At 35.8% G+C, this 21942-nt stretch overlaps 3 protein-coding genes across 4 annotated transcripts; all 3 read left to right on the top strand.

The window, feature by feature from the left end:
* Positions 1–590: 590 nt before the first annotated feature.
* LOC147412106 (NADP-dependent malic enzyme) lies at positions 591–6788 on the top strand. Of its 2 annotated transcripts, none has more exons than XM_086456385.1 (20): positions 591–752; positions 1055–1341; positions 2206–2326; positions 2424–2498; positions 2614–2765; positions 2885–2990; positions 3156–3221; positions 3462–3557; positions 3678–3749; positions 3875–3958; positions 4048–4146; positions 4805–4852; positions 4959–5012; positions 5120–5218; positions 5305–5394; positions 5490–5567; positions 5668–5742; positions 5855–5945; positions 6277–6405; positions 6490–6788. In XM_086456385.1, exons 1-20 carry the CDS (start codon positions 723–725, stop codon positions 6576–6578), a joined length of 1941 nt encoding a protein of 646 aa, XP_086312511.1. In that variant the 5' UTR covers positions 591–722; the 3' UTR covers positions 6579–6788. The 2 variants fall into 2 exon arrangements, with proteins under 2 accessions (XP_086312511.1, XP_086312504.1); XM_086456378.1 differs by having other exon boundaries at positions 594–752; positions 1052–1341.
* Positions 6789–10941: 4153 nt separating this feature from the next.
* LOC147412107 (transcription factor MYBS3-like) lies at positions 10942–16115 on the top strand. The gene is made up of 3 exons (XM_086456391.1): positions 10942–11458; positions 15010–15218; positions 15363–16115. Exons 1-3 carry the CDS (start codon positions 11155–11157, stop codon positions 15891–15893), a joined length of 1044 nt encoding a protein of 347 aa, XP_086312517.1. The 5' UTR covers positions 10942–11154; the 3' UTR covers positions 15894–16115.
* A 3928-nt stretch (positions 16116–20043) lies between these two features.
* Positions 20044–21285, top strand: DET2 (3-oxo-5-alpha-steroid 4-dehydrogenase family protein). The gene has a single exon (XM_086456396.1). The coding sequence runs from the start codon at positions 20229–20231 to the stop codon at positions 21021–21023; it is 795 nt and encodes a 264-aa protein (XP_086312522.1). The 5' UTR covers positions 20044–20228; the 3' UTR covers positions 21024–21285.
* The last annotated feature ends 657 nt before the right edge of the window (positions 21286–21942 follow it).

Below are 21942 nucleotides of genomic sequence, written 5' to 3' on the forward strand. Positions count from 1 at the left end.
CCAACTTTTAAGTTCTTTGGTGGTTTACATATGAATTGAGACGTTATTAGCAAAAGTTGATATGACAATAGAACCTCTCAAATTTAATCATGAGTAGTGCTAGAGTAACATTGAATGTATATCGATTCTCACATTACTGACGTGGAGGTGCACACATAACCAACCATAAATGATTTTCATTCGTATTGCTTTTTGTACACACATCCACATCCGCAACGTGAGAATTGATGTACATTTTAATGTTATTTCAGTATTTCCCTTTAATCACACACCATTTACATGTGCGAGGTGTGAAAATATTTTTAATTGTATATGAGTGGATCAAATGAGGTCGGTGCAGTAAGAAAACTAAATGTATCTATTAAACAAATCAAGCATGCAATCTACGTGTCGTGACTCTTGAGTCATTTTTTTTTCTCACAGAGTCTTCAGTGCTTGCCACGTCATATAAAAAAAAAAAGGGTATTTTTATAAATTAGAAATGCCATTCACTACACGTGGTACATGTGATTGTGAGCTTTGTGAGAAAAAAAATAAAAAATTCTACGTTTCGGCGTAAGTTAGAATTGATACTCTTTCCCGCATAAAAGGAGCCTCAGGATGACAGAGTCCGAACCAGAAAGAGAAGACCTTAGCGGCAAAGCCCCGAAAGACTCTCTCTCTCTCTAAATCACCAACTTCAACAGAAGCGAAAAACTCTCTCACTCCACATTTCTTTCGCCATGATCTCACTGAATCAAAGCATTTTTCTGGTAATATAAATTGAACCCATTTTCTAAATCGTAATTTTAAACAAAACCCAGATCAACAAATAGTAACCAAAAAAAAAAAAGCTTTGCTGAACCCCGAATCAATTTCTTGTAGTGTAGGTTGCGATTGCTCTGTACTAACATTATTATTTTATTTAAAAAAGAGATCTTTCACTGATTATTGATTATTGATTTTCGATTTTCTTGTTTTGACTCGAAAATAGCGTTGTTTGAGATTATTCTGATTTGGGTATAAAAAAGAGGCATTGAGTTTGTGTTTGTTTTGATGTTTGTATCTAAAGCAGAGCAACTCGGCTCCAACTATTTCTAGTATTTCTGGCTTCTCTCACTCGCAGAGAAAAGCTTCAGCTTCTGTGGTGGTGGTAGCTTTAAGTTCTAACGGTCGAGGAGGAGTAGTAAACAGGAAGGTTGAGGCTCTAATGGAGAGTACTCTTAAGGAGATAAGAGACGGTCCATCAGTTCTCGACATGGATCCCAAATCCACTGTTGGTGGTGGGGTTAAGGACGTGTACGGTGAGGATAGCGCCACGCAGGATCAGTTCGTCACTCCGTGGACTTTCTCAGTTGCTAGGTGAGCTAAAAGAAGATCAACCAATGATAATCCTTTTTGGGTTTCTGTTGTTTTTTATTTTCTATTCTGTCTGGTTCGTCTGTTCGATGTTTTCAATGATGATCCTCCTCGTGATTTTTGCGTGGTGAGAATATTAAGGACCATCAACAATGTCGACCATGAGGAGGACGTCATTGTCTTCAAAAGGACATTAACACACCTTTATTCATTTTGGGCTTGAAATTTTTACAAGTTTTGGTTATTTATTTATTTACTTATTCATCTTCATTAATTGTTGTTCTTGTTATGTTTTGGTTGAATGTTTTTGGTAATTTCTTGTTGGATATGATGGGTTTTGTTTTATTTAATTTAATATTTAGTGGATAATTCCTGGATTTGCTTATTGTTAAATTTTTTTTAAAATGTTATTTGAGGAAATTCAATGCTCTACTTTCCATCTATGTTTCAGTTTATGTGCCTAAAATGCACAATAAGAAATTAAGAATGATAGTTTGATTGAGTTCTCTTGATTTTATAAGAGTTTCTTTGGCTTTATTTGTATTTCTATTTGTATTTCATGTTTCTGTTGTTTGGTTTGAGTTCAATGAGCTTCTAATAAATTCCCTCTTTTAAAGTTTGCTCCTTTTCCTCCGAGAAGAGAAGGGATTTAACCAAATGGGACTCTTATTGTCTATGTGATTTGCCGACACCCATTGATCAATTTGATCTGTGTTGAACTCGAAAAGTCACAATTTTCCATCACTAAGCAACTACACCAATGTTTTTTATAAAATGGTTATCGCTATTCCTAATAGCGGAATTATCATTCATTGTGCTGCATTGCCTCCATAACTTATAAGCCTTTGGCTTTTTTATGTGCCACAGTGGGTATTCATTGTTGAGGGATCCAAAACACAATAAAGGGCTTGCCTTCAATGAAAAAGAAAGGGATGCACATTATTTACGAGGGCTTCTTCCTCCCACAGTTTTGACTCAAGATCTTCAGGTTACTTCTCTAAATGACATTTCTTTAGATTTCATTCTCTTTTAACTGATCTTTTTACGACTATCCTTGCTAACCCATTTTCAATTCGGACCATCAGGTGAAAAAACTGATGCATGGTCTCCGCCAGTATCAAGTTCCATTGCAAAGATACATGGCTATGATGGACCTTCAGGTACATAAGTTCACTCACACTAGTTTGGATTTTGTTTTTGAGTTGACAGCGGTGTTGTGTTGCTGAGTGGTGAGTTCATTTATTTGTTGTTTCTTCGTTTTGTCCCTGTTTACAGGAGACTAATGAAAAGCTATTCTACAAGCTTCTCATTGATAATGTCGAGGAATTGCTTCCAGTTGTATACACCCCAACAGTTGGTGAGGCTTGCCAGAAATATGGAAGCATCTTTCGCCGCCCTCAGGGTCTTTACATCAGTTTGAAAGAGAAGTATGGGTTCTTAGGAGATATTCTGTTTTTCAGCTCCCCACATTACTGTAGCTTGGATTTTTTTATGTGTTGTTTATATTAATTGTTCATGTGGAGACTGAGGAATTGTGGTCTTATAGGGGGAAGATTCTTGAGGTATTGAAGAACTGGCCTGCGAAGGCTATCCAAGTCATTGTCGTTACCGATGGTGAACGGATTTTGGGGCTTGGGGATCTCGGCTGCCAGGTAATAATCTCTTGATTGGTTATCTTTGGATTCTTGGACATAGATATTTTAAAATACAGATTCACAAAACAAGAATATTGGATCAGCATGTCAGTTGGTCGTCATATCTGTTTACTTGGGATTCCTTGCTGACCCAATCGACGACAATATCTGAAATGTTCTCAGGGGATGGGGATACCCGTTGGGAAACTCTCTCTATACACGGCACTTGGTGGTCTTCGTCCTTCTTCGGTAAATACTTACATAACTGATGCCACCCCATTAGATCAATTTGCATCTTAGAAACATCAATCTTTATCAATGAAGTAATCCTCACTTTGGTATGTATCTCATACAACTATGTCTTGTGTGTAGACTTTGCTACAACTTCACACCTTACTTGGCCAAAAATTTATATCTTAATCACGACGTTAGAGTTTTCCTTTTTATTTTTCAATTGTTGGGATTTAACAAGTTATTGATCATTTGCAGTGCTTGCCTATAACCATTGATGTGGGAACAAACAATGAGCAATTGTTGAAAGATGATTTCTATATAGGGCTTAGACAAAAGAGGGCAGCTGGCAAGGTTCCATAATTTCATTAGCCTATTTTGCTTAAATTGTATGCCCATAATACAGCATCTATACAAGTAAATTATGCTATTTTTTGTAATACTAAAAAGTTATTTGGTACTTTCTGAATCTAGGAATACACGGAATTTCTGCATGAATTCATGTGTGCGGTTAAGCAGAACTACGGAGAAAAAGTCCTCGTACAGGTTAGTCATAAGTACCAGACCTGAAGGAGATTTCATTAATCAATTCTTACAATTTCCCAGAGCTTGACTTGAGTTTTATTGATGCAATTCTAATGGTTTCTGAATCTTTCAAACACATTCTGCAGTTTGAAGACTTTGCAAACCACAATGCCTTTGACTTGCTTGCAAAATACGGAACAACTCATCTTGTTTTCAATGATGATATACAGGTAACGTGAGGTTGTGGGTCTTTCGTGTGTGTGAGTTTGGTTTCCTTGGGGACCATTTCTCTAATCATTGGTTTCTTTTCTTTTTGTAGGGGACTGCTTCTGTTGTCCTTGCTGGGCTTGTTGCAGCATTGAAGTTAGTGGGTGGAACCTTAGCAGAGCACACATTCTTATTCCTTGGTGCTGGCGAGGTGAGTTTCTGTCACCTGTCGTAATTGTTTTTTGTTGCCATTTGTTACATTGAGGAGAAAAGAAAGAAAAAGTCATGACAGGTAGCAATCGCCATTATTATTTATTACTCTCCCTTATGTATGATACATTAAAGGTCTAATCCCCCTCTGCCTATGTTTGCAGCTTTTGTAATTATTCTGCAAATAGTCTTTCTAGTTTGAAATTAGCGTTTTGTTGCCATTTGTTACATTGAGAGAAAATAAAGAAAAACTCAGGACAGGTGGTAATCTCCATTATTTATTTATTTTCTCTCCATTATGTATGATACACTTTGCGTCTTTCAAGGCCTAGTTGCCCTCTGCCTACTTTTTCATCATTTATAATTATTTTGCAAATAGTCTTTCTAGTTTGAAATTAGTGCTTTATATCTACTATCTCCACAAATTGTGAATTTATATTTTGTTGATGTAAATATATGCCCCCCCACCTTTCTTTTTTGTATGTAATTTTTTTTCTTAGCATTCATGCATAATTTTCATGAACAATTGTTGTTCACTATCCTGCTCTATTGAACTAAGTTTGCACTATGTGAATAGTGTGAGTTTCATGGTCCTTTGCTAATTCCACACCACTTCAGGCTTACCATTGTGCCTCACTTCTGTTATTTGCTCTGTGCAGGCGGGAACCGGCATAGCTGAACTCATAGCTCTTGAGATGTCAAAACAGGTATTAACTTGCTAGTAACATATATATACTATATCTTGGTTTTCTATTAACATAGCACTTCGATGTAAATAATTCTTTATACAATGAGAATTGATTCTTGTTTCAGACGAAAGCTCCAGTGGAAGAGACACGCAAGAGGATTTGGCTAGTTGACTCAAAGGTAGGAGAAACCCGAACTTAAATCCATGATAAGAAAGAAGATTATGGAATTCCTTCTGTTGTTTTTTCTTCTTACATCAATTAAAAAGTGTATATAAATTCTCTCAGGGTTTGATTGTAAGCTCTCGCAAGGAGTCACTCCAACAATTCAAGAAGCCTTGGGCACATGAGCATGAGCCCATTAAGGGACTCTTAGATGCCGTGAAGGTGGGGAAACTTTCACTTACCAATGTTATAAATTTGTTTTAGTTGAAGTGTTTTCTTACTGTATCATTTGTTTCTTACTTTCTTAGACAATCAAGCCTACAGTCTTGATCGGATCTTCTGGAGTCGGAAAAACGTTCACAAAAGAGGTGGTTGAGGCCATGGCCACCTTTAACGAGGTACATGTTCATTTCTTTCTTTCTCTATTTCTCTATTTCTCTCTTATATAATAAAGTTGAAAATGCTGATATTGATATATGTGAATGACATATAGAAACCTGTTATTCTTGCCCTATCGAACCCAACTTCACAATCGGAGTGTACTGCTGAAGAAGCTTACACATGGACTAAGGTAATAAGTTCACCGTAGATTTCTCTCATTGCTGAGTATTCCAAACTGATAAAGTAAAACCGACTCTATTTTATTTATTTTCTATATTTTCAATTTGCAGGGTTGTGCAATTTTTGCTAGTGGAAGCCCATTTGACCCTGTTGAATATGATGGGAAACTTTTGGTGTCCGGACAGGTCTAAACTTGATCCCTTTTTTTCTTTTCTAGTATTTAATGGACACTTCTCATTAGCAGATATTATGGGAAATATGAATGACTTCCACACTTGTTTAATCTCGTTAATTCAGGCAAATAATGCTTACATATTCCCTGGATTTGGTCTCGGTTTGATTATCTCGGGTGCCATCCGCGTTCATGATGACATGCTTCTGGCAGCCTGTAAGTACACAAAAGATCTAAAAATACCACTTAAATTCATGATTGTAAAAGGTCGCTCCCCGTGAATCTTATAAATAATCATGAATCCTGAGTTCAAAGCATGCAAAATCTACGGTTTAAACTTCATAATTTTTTTTCTGTTGGTTTTCATAATGTAAGTTAGGCACATTTTTAGTAGATTTTCAGGGGCACATATCATCCTCTATGATAAGTTGGGCAAGATGTTTCTTAGACTTGTTAAATGGGGCACAGACGGTGTTGTGTGAAGACATGTCAGTTTTCTTGTTCCCCTATATATGCATATTTGTTACATATTTGTTATGTTTTCCAGCGGAAGCTTTGGCTGCTCAGGTGACACAAGAAAACTTTGATAAAGGATTGATTTACCCGCCATTCTCTAATATTAGAAAAATATCGGCAAACATTGCTGCTAAAGTGGCTGCTAAAGCATATGAACTTGGTGAGTTACTTTTTAATGGGTTTAGTTCACTTCATACAAGTTATGATTTTAAAAGATTTATTTATTTATATATGTTCTTTATAGGTTTGGCTTCCCGTCTTCCTCGTCCAGAGGATCTGGTGAAGTATGCTGAGAGTTGCATGTACAGCCCTTCGTACCGAAGCTATCGCTGAGTCAATGCTGCAGTTTCTTAGTTTCACAGGTCCTTTATTTTTTGGACTGATGTCTTCTGTTCATTTTGTTTCTATTCGGTGGCCAGGCATCATTGCTGTTTCCAGTCTAGGTACGTAAAGGTTCATTTTAGCTTAGAAAATGTTGTATGTGAACTTAAATAATTTGAAGTGAAAGTCTTCTATAATAAAATCTCAGTGTGAATTGTGAAAGGTTCCAATTATTTGCAGAATACACAGAAAGGACACCATGAAGAAGTCAATTATTAAGTATCAGAGGAAAATTTTCGAGTTCATCTCAAACCAATATTTATTTTTCTTCTTTGTGCTTAAATAACAACTTTTAACACTGACAGAGATGCAATCTCATGGTGTCACGCGGTGCTATTGTCAATGCCACGACTATTGTTGCCACTTGCCACCATAGTTCCAAATTTTGTGCATTATGAAAACATTCTGATTTCAGTCAGAACTTGTATCAATTGTCTTAATTTTCTTTCTGACTGAAACATCAGCTGAAACTAAGATTTTAAACCACCACCCAGGAAGAGCAAAGAAAATTAATATAAATATTTTCCATTTTCCTTTTAGATATTGTTCTAGAAATAAAAGTAACTAGTTTTTAAAGGAAGATGACACGTTTTAGTGTCATTGCGTTTCGTTGCGAAGGAAATTGATCCAAATGTTTGGTTCAGATCTGTTACAGCTTTTATCCTCTACACCCATAAATATTTGAAAAAAAACAAAAACAAAAGAAAAACTATCAATTATTTTTATTAAAATAGGAGTCCAATATTTATTACTTACAATTTGCTCGGCTATCTTTTGCAATAAAATCATACATCGATCCATAAATTAAATGTACATCTAAAATGTATTAGTGGGCCGGGCCATGTTGGGCATTGGTGGCGAGGCCAGATTAATGGGCCAACAGGCTCCTTTGACACCCATATCTAGATTATAGTGGAGATGGATTCGCCCGTTTGGTAGTTGGGCCATGTTTGGTAAAAAGGGCCTATTTTTGGTTCTCCCTTAAATGGATGTTGTACAACCATATCCATAATCCATAATTTCATATCCATTGGAGACACATTTAAATCTCGAAAAAGCATCTCATCTTTTTCACGAAAGATATCAAGATGATTCTTTCAAAATCATCTCGTTATTTTGGATGAGACAAAGTTATTTTTTGCAGTTCCATGAACCAAAAAGAAGAAGAAAACGAAAAAAGTAAGAAGAATCGAGGGAGAAGAGGAGTGAAAGGGTATAATTTGGTCTTCCCATCTCGTCTTGTTCACAAGGATACCAAGATGACTCGGACAAGTTTTAAAATCATGATTGGAAGCTAATATCATATCTCTTTTCTTTTCTTTTTAGGTAGGAAAGTACTTGAGGGAGTTTGTAGATCATGAGTCATGAAAATTGAAAATTAAATAAATTTATTAGAAATATTTATTGTTGAACTTTGAGTGAACCTTAACTTATGAGTAGTGTAGAACATGACTTCGTGTTGATGTTGGGCCCAACTTTGAATTGAAAAATAAGACTAAGCTGTATTTTAAAGCCCAAATTTAGTGCTCACTTCATTCTGACTGAGCCCATCCCAACTTTGAACACTAGGCCTATTAATCTTACCAAAATCTGTTTCACTAGCCCATGTTCCCTCTTCTCTTCATTCTCATTAGGCTAAACCGGTATTCTCTAACTCTAATTACTTTCACGATTTTTCGTCATATTTAATCTAAGTACATTGATACGAGAAGTGAAACCAACTCTTGACAACCCAAGTATATTTTAAGTAGATGAGCTTAGACCCATTAAAAAAATCAATGGAATGGCACCTTCATAAGGTCCTAGTTAAGTTCTTCAAATTAATTCATTGCTTCAATCATTTAGAAGCCCATGGGCCTAACTCAACCTCACAAAACCGGCTTGTAAGGTGAGGATTGCCCCAAGGTCTTGATACCTAGACGATGTGGGATTATCGCTCACGAATCTAATAACACCCCATATTGAATCTAGCATCCTCATACTGACTACGATAAAGGTAAAAAAGGTTGGAGTTCGGGAGAAATTCAAGATCTAACTTTGGGTAAGATGCACACACACACGTGCACTGCCCACAAGCTTTGGTTGTAAGCTTACTCACATTCCTTAATTCATTAGGCAATGTTGTGCCTTTGAAGGAAGTATTTCTTCACCAAACATTATTTTAAACACCAAAAATACGAGAAGCGCTTTCCCAACGTAATACAAACGTTACCTTATATACCTTAAAGAAAACCCACAAACATAAAAAAAAAAAATACCTACCCACAAGGTTTGGTTGTAAAATTACTCAAATCCCAAAATATGCTCTCTTCTTCCTTTTATGATAAAAAGTGTCAAACATTCTTGGAACTTCACACACCAAAGATAACATTTTTTATCTCTTAAGGAAAAGTTTGGGGCCTTATGGATATAAAGTTGATTAAAGCTTGGGGCTTTACTTCCCGTAGAAGAAGATTAAATCTGACTTTCACTCACGTCCATCAAAGTCAGTCTCAGTCTCCTCCATGTCGCTTTTTGTAAAGCATGCTTGCATTATCTACTTACTATTGTCCTAATTTTGGGTCCATTTCTTTTAATATAAAGATAAGATATGCATAATTAATCATTTAGTGTACCACTTATTTATTCAAAATAATCTAATTAGGCTTTGGTCGTAATCGTTATCATTATCATCTTAGACTTATCTCAAAAATTTGAGGTATGAACCACTTCCTAAATTACTGCTTGTTTTATTCGAGGGGCCCTCTGGTTTGAATAACTAGTTGTATACATTTTGTATATATGGAAGGGATGCTATCTCTTTGCCAGTTCACCAAATAATTGGATATTGGGTTGTCAATGAGTCGCCTCACACTTGAAATTTAAGCCATTTCAATCAAGTAATTTTAGATTTGGATCAAGGATTTGGGTTTTAAATTTTAATAAGGATATGATTTGATAACATATTAGATCAGTTCTAGATCAACAATATCCCAATTTGATAAAATCTAAGAAATTATAAATTATATTATATATTTTATTTAAATATATTAAATTTATTTATATTTTATATATCAAATTGGATTTGATCTCATCCAGATCCAATCTGATCATTATTTGATCTTAATATTGATATCCATCAAAAGTCAGTCCCAATTAATTCTTTTTTATTGGCTTTGGATCTAATCTAATCATTATTAGATTGATCTTGAAGAATGATATTAAATTTATTAGTATTAAAAATTAAATTATTTAAGAATCATGAGTAGAAGGGAAAATTAGACCAATGCAACATGTTAGATAAAAGATTTTGACTACTTCAATCCTTCTCAAATTGCATGTATCATAAAGAAGATAAATACAAAACATCAATAACAAAAATAAATACACTTACCCAAATATCCTCTTTAATAAATTAATAAGGTCAAATTTTATTTTATTTATTTATTTATTTATTTATTTTTGAATGATTAGATAATTTGGGGAAAGATAATATATAGTATTTGTTTGGTACCAGGTTGGTCCAACCATAATGGAATCTAGTTTTATTTATTTTTAAATATAAGATAAAGTAACCGAGCACCCTTTGAATTGAACGAGGATTCGACCCGATGTGACAGGCAATCATTTTTAAGCTGTCAAGTAGGATACAATTTATATACTTTCTAGTTTCTAATATTTTACCGGATAGGGCATAGGTAATTCAGATCCGTATCCGGAATCCAAATCCGAAGTTATCGGATTTGGTCTGATCCAATCCATTGACAGCCATGGATTTTTTTTTTTGTGGATTTCTATGGTCTCACTTCGGACCACGTGGCATTAGCACAAGGAAATGCTTGCCGAAACAAACACGTCAAAGACCTCATTTCGTAATTTTATCTAAACTTCGTGTCCGAATTTGTTTTCGGAGACATCCAATCCCCCAAATGACAAAGCATTGATAATTATTCCATGTTGCCTTGCCCACACTATTATAGTATCACCATCTTAAAAATAAATACCTTCGCAAAATATTCCTACCATGGGCCCACTAATCACTTTAGATCAATATAGGTCGGAAGTTACATTTTGATCATAGATTATTTTTAAAGAAAAAATAATCTCTTTTTTCGAACGGTCAAGATCAATGGTTCTAGTGGAACTATATGTTCTTCAATAGTCCGGCATACAAGATAAAGTGTCCAAGTCTGCTTTTTCTTTTAACACCTGTCACATAAAGAAGAAAATTTCACCGCGTGTACGACGGGAGACTTAAAACCGTAAATTGTCTGAGTTCCAAGCCTTATTATCCAAAAATATTTATAAAAAAAAAAAAAACATAAAACATAAAACACATGCACCAATCACCATTTTTGCCCACAAACACAAATCTCCTCTTCCCCTTCTCCTTCCTTTCCTTCTTCATCATCTCTGTCTCATTTTCTCTCTGCAACCATAACGCGTCTCGTGTTTCTGTCCATTGATTTTGTTGACCAATATTGGTTTCCGTTGACCATCTGATTGATTCTTCTGTTTGGTTAAAAGCTAGGCAGAGGTGGTGGTGGCAATGACTCGGCGGTGTTCTCATTGCAGCAACAATGGACACAACTCGCGAACGTGTCCGAGTCGAGGAGGGGTGAAGCTGTTTGGTGTTCGACTTACAGATGGTTCTATAAAGAAGAGTGCAAGTATGGGGAATCTTTCCTCTGCTCACTACTACTCGTCATCTTCTGCAGCGGCATCTCCGAATCCTGGTTCTCCTTCTTCTGATCCACTTCGAGATCCGACTCCAATCGCAGAAGGCTATGTTTCTGATGATCCTACTACTCATACAGCTTGTTCTTCGAATTTTCGGGGTGATCGCAAGAAAGGTTTGAATTTTTTTTTTTAGCTGGATTTTGGTTTGAATTTTGGATTTATTGTGTAGTTTATGTTGATTTGACAAGTTCAATTACATATTTTGAATCTTTAATGTTTTTGGTATAAAACATTTGTACTTAAAAACCATATAAGGAAGGAAACCATTTGAATATGTTGTGGGACTTCTTAATTTCCTGAACCACTAATTAATTGTTTCAGAGATCTCAAAATTACAGGCCGAGGATCACATGCAACTGAATAACACACCATAGAATTTATATAGATTCTCAATGTACATTTCTCGCTGATTAATTTTAGTGCCCCTATCCTCCTGTATGTGTTCTTGTGGATAAAGTGCTGCTTGGGTTGCTATTTTTGCAACCAAAAAAATGCAATTTTTGCCTGATATATCTCTTAGTTTTTTTTTTCCTTCTTCTTCTTTGGGGGTGTGTTGGGTGGTGGCACTGAAATGGATTCAGCAAAGAAGGCAGAAGCAGAAAAGCCGTAGCTCCCTAGTACCAAACCCCCTTACACATGTGAGGTTGTCCTGCTTCAGCCCATATATTGGGGGTCTGCTTGTTGGACCGAAGAGTGTGAAAGATAGTACCTTGGTGTAGGGGCCTATGGTTACCGGGCTGATCATAACCCGCAGGAATGTTCACACATCGATAACAAGTGTAAAAGAGTGGACGGCTCAGTTCCGGCATATTTAGTATTATACAGCTGGGTCCTTCTACCCAAATATTTCTTAGCTCGTGTTGCATTGGCCACTAGCTAATAGGCCCCTTGTGTCACTAAGGCATATATTGTATAATTGTTTGGATATATACTTTAATCTATGCACTATTAATTATTATATATTTTAGTTACTCGATTTACATGAAATATCATTATATTTATGAAATCCGTCATCTCTTATATATATATAAAAAATTCATTCGTCACTGTCTCCATGTGAAGAGTAGCTATTCTTTTGTTTTTCTTTAATGACATATCTTCTGTTGTTATGATCTTGTATGCAAATTCACTCTGCTACAGTTAATTAGAGTAAATGTTGTTGTTTGATTATATTTTATACTACTAATTTTAATGGAACAACATGGCAAGTGTTTCTTTTCTTATTGTCTTACGTATCTATTACCAATTTCTCATATCAGATGATATTGTCCTACAAGATCATATGGGTTTTTTTCTTGTTGATGCATTATGTTGACTAAGGTGGGTGAGGTGATTAGTCATCTATTTTATAATTTCAATAGACAAAAAAAAATCTCTAGAATAGGTATAAATTTCTCTGGAAAGTCAATTATTTATATAAAGTATTTTTTTTTGAAATTTTGGAAATATTAGTTAATCCTAGTAATTGATTTAAAGCAATCTAACCACTTAATTTGACTTCAGACCCTAATTTGATCACTCTTCATAGACCCCTCCCCCCCAAAAGGTAATTATTCAACATTTCAAGCATGAGCTCACCATAGACCTACCAACTTATCATAGAAATATACTTATGTCACGAAAATCTCTAAGAATAAACGACCCTAAGGACCGACTTTTAGCCTAGGGCACGTTACTGTGGTCTTTGGTGACCTGCCTTTTACTTATGAGTAAAAGAGAATAGTAATTCCTCAGTTTGTTTACCCATAAATAGTTTTATAGACAGTTGAAAGTGGAGCATGTAGTGGTAGTTTGGAAAACTTGCTCTATAAGGTGGTTCAAGCTTAAGCAGTTGGAGTCTTTCAATTATATATTTATGTTGGTGTGGGTTTTTATGTTATGGTTGGAGTTTGAACGGTATAGTGTTATAGATTATTGTTGAGAAAACTTATGTAACATAGGCATGGATAGATGTCATGGTGTCAGAAATCAACGATAGGTGTCAAACATTGATGTCCAAAAACTTGATACTCTGACACTTCAATTTGTTCCACATGTTTTTAAACTACTTCAGTTCATATGAAGTATAATATAAAAACAGTGTAATAGTTAAGATCAAAAAGTTTAAAATTTCCTAAATAATTATATATATATATATATATATGGGAACGGATCAAGGGACATATGAAAACACATATGTAAAAACAATGTAACATTAATAAACTTTCAACATATGAGTTAGAAGTTTGGGATTGAGCTGATTTTTTGTGAGGATGATCACTATGATGGGAAGATCATCCGAAAAAAAAAAATCAGTCCAATCTGAAACTTCTAACCCCATTAAAAGTGATTTAGAATGTGTACTGTCAATTTTTTGTCAATTTTTGCCAATAATTTGTAAATCACTTTTGATGGATTTAGAAGTTTCAGATTGAGCTGATTTTTTGTGAGGATGATCTTCTCATCATAGTGTCCTCACAAAAAATCAGCTCAATCCAGAACCTCTAACCCATATTTTGAAAAACCATTGTTTTTACATACGTCCCTTGAACCTCCCCCTGTATATATAAATTAGGATGTGTTTGAAAAGAGTACCATTATGTGAAACTGACACAGTGAATTTAAATGGAATAACTTTGTTGAATAGGAAAAGTCAGTTGCACTTCTTAATGAGGTTGTAATTCAGATCGATAACCGCAAAACTTGCAGGCCTCACTTTTGTCATTTTTAGTTGAACATTAGTTTTAGATTGATCCATGAGGTTGAAGATCTTGACACTTGCACAACCAATCATTTGCAGTTATTGTCCTTTCAGATCATTAGGGTTGCTTTAAATGTCATCAAATATGTCAATGGGTCAGTTAGATCCAATTATGGAACACATTTCGAATTGAACTTTGTCGACTCAGATGGAAGGCTAGGTATTTACTTCGATTCTTTATTAGGCTATTTATGCTCTACATTTTGGGCCAATTGTCTGTCTATCCTTTCCATTTTTCTCTGGTACAAATCATTTGTTTTATTTTGTCATGAAGGCAGCTGAACTTGTAAGGTTTTTCCCATTTTCATGCTAATTAGAGGACTGGTAGGATAGGAAGCAATGTTACCCTGACTTGTGGCATGGATGCTAAGGGGTAAGGTGTCCAAAGGTGTGCAACACAGCAACCTCTGAAAATTAACTTTTGGCACACCAGATCATCTGTGGTAATATAGTAATTTGTATAATGTGTAGGAACCTTTTAGCTAGTTAGATACCCAAGTTACTAGAGTACATGATCCATACTCTATATCTTTTTTCCCCCTTTTGATAAGTGATCAACACTCTTTATCATTTTAGAGAAAAATTCGAGAAAATGATTTCAACCGGATGTATGGCTAGTCTTATAAAAAAAAAAAAGGATCCATATGTATGGCAAGTGCCTAGAAGTGTCATCATGCCATGAAGTGTCATGTCGGTATCCAACATGACAAGCACTCAGAAATTTTCTATTATTTTTTACACTGATCTCCAACTTGTTCCTTGGCTCATAAGCCCGGCATCCCTTTTATGGAGCATTATTAAGGTGGATTGAACTCTCTAAGTGGGCATTGTTGTTTGCTCTATGCAGTTTTGCACGTCCCATAGATTTTTACACCAATTTGCAAATTTGTCTCAACTTATTGTAAATTTGATTTGGTTTTTTAGGTGTCCCATGGACAGAAGAGGAACATCGACTGTTCTTAAAGGGTCTCCAGAAATTAGGGAAAGGAGACTGGCGTGGGATTGCGCGGAAATTTGTCATTTCAAGGACTCCTACCCAGGTGGCCAGCCATGCCCAGAAGTACTTCATCAGGCAGAGTAATGCAACCCGAAGAAAGAGACGCTCCAGCCTATTCGACATGGCCCCCGATATGGTATCTCTCCAAGTTTTGTAATTTATACTTATATTTGCATGGAAACATTGGCACTGTGGGATACTAGGAATACCAGTGTTGGACCTGATTTGATTTGCAATTATAAACCCATAGTTTTTAATCACTCCTTTTCTTTTGTTTCAGTCTATCAATCCAGTACCAATCCCAGATGAACCCTTCCTGCTCCATTCTTCTCATGGAACCGAAAATGAGAAGATAACCTCATTACCTCCTCGGCATCTCTCTCTCAATCTCGAATGTGAACCAATGGAAACCACCTCTAATGAAACCCCTACAGAAGCCAAAGAAACTACAACATGTAACAATGTCACACCAATCATGCCTACATTCCTTCCAACATATCTGCCTGTTCCATTTCCCTTCTGGCCACCAAATCTCTCAGCAACTGAAGAAGAGAACCACCCAAAGGAGAATCCTCATCATCAGGTTCTAAAGCCAATCCCAATCCTTTCAAAAGAACCTGTCAATGTAGATGAACTTGTGGGCTTGTCTAAGCTTACATTAGGAACGGCCGTGACTAGCCATCTAGAACCATCACAACTCTCCTTGAAATTTCTTGGAGCTCCCTCAAGGCAGTCAGCATTTCATGCAAACCAAACAGGTAATGGACCGAACTTAAGCAAGAATGACAGTAATGCAATCCCTGCAGTTTGAATCAGGTAGAAAAAAAAGGGTTGGTATTTTGCTTATGTTTTTCTTTTTTCGTGTATGTCCCTCTGTCTCTAATTTATTAATATTCTGTATAAATGAGTCTCTTGCCTCTGTAATCCAATTTGGATTACTAATGTTAAAAGACAATTCAAACAAGTCTTTCTCTACCTAACTGTATTCAAAAAGTTCTACTAATGAGTTTTGGATCTGGCATTAATATCTCAATTTCGGGTTACGATTTTGTAGCTTGTGAACCATTTTTTTTATGAACTGGTATGTTTGGATGCAATCACACATCATGCAGCTGCCAGCAGTGGCCGTCGTCATTGTGGTCATCATCATTATTGAAGCCTTATCTCAAAGATGTGTAGTTAGTTAACTTAATCTTGTTCCTTCATTCATTTAGAACCTTCAACTTGTGTCTTCTTTACAATTGTGGCTGTAATCTGCATTGGTCGTGTGTCCAAATCATCTAGATGAATTTTCTTCGTTTATAGCTTATTGAGATATTCCTACTTTCTTTTTTTCCTTTTTTATCAAAAAAAATATATGTTTGTGTTTGATATTAATTTTAGGGCAGTTCTATTTGCATACACCAAAATGGCTCATTGTAACCACTTACTCACAAAATCCATATAAAATTTCACACATTTAATTCATTATTATTATTATTATTATTATTATTTTTTTTTTTTGTCTAATTCTCATTTCATCCACCCAATAGCCTATTGAACCCATTTCTTATTCTTCTCTCACTCTTGTTTCTTCTTTTTATTATTTGGAAAGATTTAAATGAGGATTTTAAGTTTTGCTCCTATTTGTTTTTTTCCTAACACGTCCAATCAAGTTGAAGTCATTCACATGAGAAAGTTATGTTTGATAGGTACTTACCGAATCTATTTAGTATTAAAATAAGTTCGGCCTGAAGTTATTGAACAAAATTTGTCAAGAAAAAAAGTTCTTCATTCCAAAGTTGTTTTAGAGGTTTTAATAGTGATTTTTTCATCCTTACAATTAAATGAAATAAAAAATCAAAAATCAAATAAATAAGATAATTTTTTAAAGAAAAAAAAAGGTCTCCATTAATTCAATTTCTCACAAAACTCATAAGGATATATATAGGAGGGGTTCGACGGACGTTTTGGAAAACGTCTAAGAAAATCACGTTTCTCATACGTTGGATGGAGAGAAACGGACGCGGGAGATGGGGAGAAACGTCACTTCAATGAAAGAAACGAAATTTCTTTATTTTTCAAAAACTCCCTCGACTTTTCCCTTGTTTCTCTTTGTTTTTTTTTTTATAACAAAACCTCTCCCCTCTGTTTCATTGAAACTTGACAGAAATCATACAAACCCATCTTCCTCTCTATTGTTTAGAAATTGCCTCAGAAATCCTGAAACTCTTTACAACCCGAGGGTTTCGTCGAAGTCCCCCGCTGCCTATTACCCTTCCACTCTTCATAGTAGGGAAAGCCATGGCCTTGAGGTCCACAGGCATTTTAGCACCCGCATTCTGAAGGTTCTGAACCTCGACCATGACCACCTCCTCCTCTTCTTGAGTGTTCTCTATCTCAATCAACGGCATTCCCGAGAGTGTCTAATCACATATTGATTAAACAAGGACTCCTGAATTCGATCAAAGTAGGCACTCACATGAAAGGATGATGCCAGGACCTTAACAAGAAGAGCCTTCACAAGTAATAACAATGTACCCAACAAGAAACATATCAAAATCTTGGTAACATAAGGAAGGATCTTGTTATTGACCTCTCGTTCAACTTTCTTGTCGAACATAAAATGCCAAGCAATCAAAATCAGACCCAACCATAAACAATTCTGAACTGCTTTCCTAACACCATAAACGAAATATAAAACCCGTTTTCGAATAAGGAAATTACGTTCTATAAAGAAGACTACAATTCGAATCTTTTGAAACCGATTGAGAAATCCTAGGAGAGATTTCCTCACTTGAGTTATCAAGAGCTCCCATTTCCATAGAGGGAGGTCCCATAGCTTCTTCTTGGCAAAGTAAGGTATCGAAAGACTACAAACGAAAGTTGCCACAATTAAAATGAGACTCAACCATTGAACGATTGTTAACAAACTGAAATTTCCTTTCTTGAATTCTGGTGGGATGTCCTCTACTGCGAAAGGATCCTCTTCATCTTCATCGTTTATTCTACCCAACATACCAGATTTCAATTGCCCTGATTTCTCTATTTTTCCTGATTTCTTATATTGTTCGTCTGGTGGAGGGTCCATCAACCTCAATTTCAGGGTCTTGGTCTTCAAGAAACTTGAACTACTCTGAAACGAAGCATTTGAACTACATCTCAAGACCTCTCCTTTATCACCTCCTTTATCATCACCATTGTGATTCTCCTCATCTGATGATTCTTTGCACCGTCTTCAAATGGATTTAGTAGTAATCTCACCATGATTCTGGGAAGATTCTCGAAACGAAACCTTGACATCTAGGTGAAACTTGTTGATTGTTTGGGTTCTCTGAGGAGAGATGGGTTTGTATAATTTCTGTCGAGTTTCAATGAAACAGAGGAGAGAGGTTTTGTTATAAAAAAAACAAAACAAAGAGAAACGAGGAAAAAGTCGAGAGAGTTTTTTGAAAAATAAAGAAATTTCGTTTCTTTCATTGAAGTGACGTTTCTCCCCATCTCCCCCGTCCGTTTCTCTCCATCCAACGTATGAGAAATGTGATTTTCTTAGACGTTTTCCAAAACGTCCATCAAACCCCTCCCTATATATATATAGATATATAGGGATAGCATTCAATGGCCAACTTTTTGGCAAAACATTTTTCAAAACATGAGTTAGAAGTTTTAGAATGGGCTGATTTTTGGTGATGATGATCTCTACGGTGAGGAGATCATCCTCACCAAAAATCAGCCCATTCCAAAACTTCTAACTCATGTTTACAAGTTGAAAATTCGTGAACCGTCCATTTTTTGTAAACTGTTTTTGATGGGGTTAGAAGTGTTGGAATGGGCTGATTTTTGGTGATGATGATCTCCTCACCGTAGAGATCATCCTCACCAAAAATCAGCCCATTCCAAAACTTCTAACTCATGTTTTGCAAAATGTTTTGCCAAAAAGTTTGCTATTGAACATGGCCCCTCTATATATATATATATATAGAGAGAGAGAGAGAGAGAGAGAGAGAGAGAGCTAGCTAGCTAGCTGTGGGTTTTTGGAAGAAGTAATGGGTTTATTATTCGGTAGATTGTGGTGCAATGAGTAAACACAAAAAAGGTAAAAGTGTAAGTTTATTTTGGGTATAATGAGTCATTTTGGTATGTGGAAAGAGGAGCACCCTTAATTTTATTTTTCTTGCTTACATTTTTAACTCTCACAATCCATAATATGAGGATAATTTTACTTAGAAGTAAATTTCTGGTTTTTAAACTCGTACAAGATCGAGATGTATCATTCGAGTTAACTCAATATCTAAGTTGAATTAGTTTAATTCACAAAATCATTTTTTGATTGAGATTTACAACTTACATTCAATTTTTTTATTTATCTCACGAGACATCTCAAATGTATCGAAAAACTTATTCGAGATGAGTCGGTATCGAAGCTGAATGAGACGAGATATAGAGTTTAAAAATCATGTTTATCACAAAAGAAAGGATGAACTTTCATGGACATGTGCATTTTTTGTAGGTTCGTTTACTCTATCTTGGATTAGACTACAAATATAATATAATATCACCAGATCCAAAACACCACCTCTGCGGGCCAACAACTCGAGAGTAATGATTGAAATAGGTGGTACCCTTGTTTTTAATGACAAAGAACGCAGCTTTTTCTCTATGTATGCGTTGGTTATTATTAGTTATTTTCCAAGGATGTTTTTTTTTCTCTGAATATTTGAGAAAATGATGACATGAGTCCTTGACTCAAGTCAACGCTAGATGATTAACATAAAATTGTCTAGATGTTTTAGTCTTCAATGTTGAAGATTTATTTTGGTGGGTAAGTTTATCACATTTTTAATAAAAATTGAAAAAGGTACTTTGAATTTTTAAACCAAAACTTTTACTTAGAATTCTCTCTCTTTCTGCCTTCAAATCTTAGGACGATAGAATTAATTTTCAGAAAAATTCGAACACAACCAATCTTTCGACAGAAAAATTGAGGGAGGGTTAGTAGAGGTATTTTGGTCATTTTCTATTAGTGATTTAACACTGCCCCCGTATCTAAACAATATCTAGCAAAATCTAGAGAGACAGGATCTCCAAAAATCATCCATAAGTAAAATAAATAACAAATCCTCTAGTTTTATTCCCCTATTGCCGTCTTTGAGAAAAACAAGCACCAATGACATCTTGGGATGAAACCATCTTCAACAACTGTGTCCTCTCCTATTTCCTCATAATTCCTCCAACCTTTATCTCTCTTCGATTTCTCCAAGCTCCATACGGAAAGCACTACCGTAAGGGATGGGGCCCCACAATTTCTCCATCTTTGGCTTGGTTCCTCATGGAGAGTCCCACAGTCTGGCTCACCTTCTTCATCTTCCCCTTCGGTCAACACCGCTCAAATCCCAAATCCCTAACCCTAATTTCAATTTTCCTCTTTCACTACATACATCGCACCTGCATCTACCCTCTCCGCATCCGCAACAAAACCACCACTACCATAAAATCTAAAACTTCTAGTGGTTTTCCAATCTTGATAGCTCTAATGGCCTTCGCATTCAACCTCTTCAACGCCTATTTACAAACTCGATGGGTCTCTCACTACGCGAGTTACGAGGATGAAAAGGATCGGTGGTTTTGGGGGCGGTTTTTGGTTGGATTGGCGGTTTTCTTGGGTGGAATGATTGTGAACGTACGGTCGGATCTGACGTTGGTGTCGTTGAAGGGTGAGGATGGAGGGTATAAGATACCGAGAGGAGGATGGTTCGAATTGGTGAGCTGTCCCAACTATTTTGGGGAGATTGTGGAGTGGTTTGGATGGACGGTGATGACGTGGTCTTGGGTGGGCTTAGGATTTTTTCTCTACACTTGTGCCAACTTGGTGCCAAGAGCCCGTGCGAACGATAGATGGTATAGGGTGAAGTTTGAGGAGTACCCTAAGTCGAGAAAGGCTGTTGTACCCTTTGTTTACTGAATGAATGAATGAATTATTGGTTTTTCTTAATAAATGAAATCCGATGGCATGGAATGTTTGGTCTTTGGATAACATAACATGGTTTTAAAACTCTTAAGTCTAGTCTAGTCTACATTTGAGTCGTCTCGTTCAACAATAAATTGTAATTTTAAATCTTGATATAATATTTTGACATATCTATCCATCTCATTCGTGGACGGATATCAAGACATATCAAACAACTCATCTTGGTCTATGAGATTTAAAATCATGATTCATAATGAGTTGTGATTTTTTTGACACACACCTCTCATATGCCCTTTAATTAGGGATGGGTAAGAATCATAAAATTTTTACCTTAGATTATAAAATTGTACATCTCCATAAATATGTGCAATTATGTATTTCAAAAAAATAATTTATAATTCTAGTATATGTCACATTAGGTGGTGTGTCTGAGTGAGTGAGTGAGTGAGAGAGAGAGAGAGAGAGAGAGAGAGGAGGGGGGGGGGGGTGTCAGAAAATTATTATTCAATATAGAATGACGTGAAAGGGGTGTGTCTGAGTGAGTGAGTGAGTGAGTGAGTGAGAGAGAGAGGAGGGGGGGGGTGTCAGAAAATTATTATTCAATATAGAATGACGTGAAAGGGGTAGATAAATATTTTCAAAATACAATGAAATATCTATGATATTCACAAGCAAAGCATAGTAGGTGGGTGGGAGGGGGTCATGTTCTAAATAGGGAGAAGCCTTAGTGCAAAGGGCTATCATTGTTCTTAAATTTTTACCATATTCTCCATGCCTCATGACAACATATTGGATGAGACTTTAATAGATTAAAGGTAATTTACGAAAGACGAATAAGATAATGAAGAGAACACAAATTATTTTGGATTGAAGATAAGGTTAATCAGATTAAAAATAATTTAGCATGAAGGTT

The sequence above is a fragment of the Akebia trifoliata genome, chromosome 1 (assembly GCF_017979445.1).
Source record: "Akebia trifoliata isolate Shusen 1 chromosome 1, ASM1797944v1, whole genome shotgun sequence".
NCBI classification, from domain to species: domain Eukaryota; kingdom Viridiplantae; phylum Streptophyta; class Magnoliopsida; order Ranunculales; family Lardizabalaceae; genus Akebia; species Akebia trifoliata.

What these genes read in the sequence shown, in the direction of transcription:
- LOC147412106 (XM_086456378.1), top strand. Translation starts at nt 723, where the DNA reads ATGATCTCACTGAATCAAAGCATTTTTCTG. An exon ending in TATTCCTTGGTGCTGGCGAG is followed by an intron (nt 4,147 to 4,804) that starts GTGAGTTTCTGT and finishes TGCTCTGTGCAG; the next exon opens with GCGGGAACCGGCATAGCTGA. An exon ending in AACTTTTGGTGTCCGGACAG is followed by an intron (nt 5,743 to 5,854) that starts GTCTAAACTTGA and finishes TCGTTAATTCAG; the next exon opens with GCAAATAATGCTTACATATT.
- LOC147412107 (XM_086456391.1), top strand. Translation starts at nt 11,155, where the DNA reads ATGACTCGGCGGTGTTCTCATTGCAGCAACAATGGACACAACTCGCGA. An exon ending in TCGGGGTGATCGCAAGAAAG is followed by an intron (nt 11,459 to 15,009) that starts GTTTGAATTTTT and finishes TTGGTTTTTTAG; the next exon opens with GTGTCCCATGGACAGAAGAG. An exon ending in TCGACATGGCCCCCGATATG is followed by an intron (nt 15,219 to 15,362) that starts GTATCTCTCCAA and finishes CTTTTGTTTCAG; the next exon opens with TCTATCAATCCAGTACCAAT.
- DET2 (XM_086456396.1), top strand. Translation starts at nt 20,229, where the DNA reads ATGACATCTTGGGATGAAACCATCTTCAACAACTGTGTCCTCTCCTAT.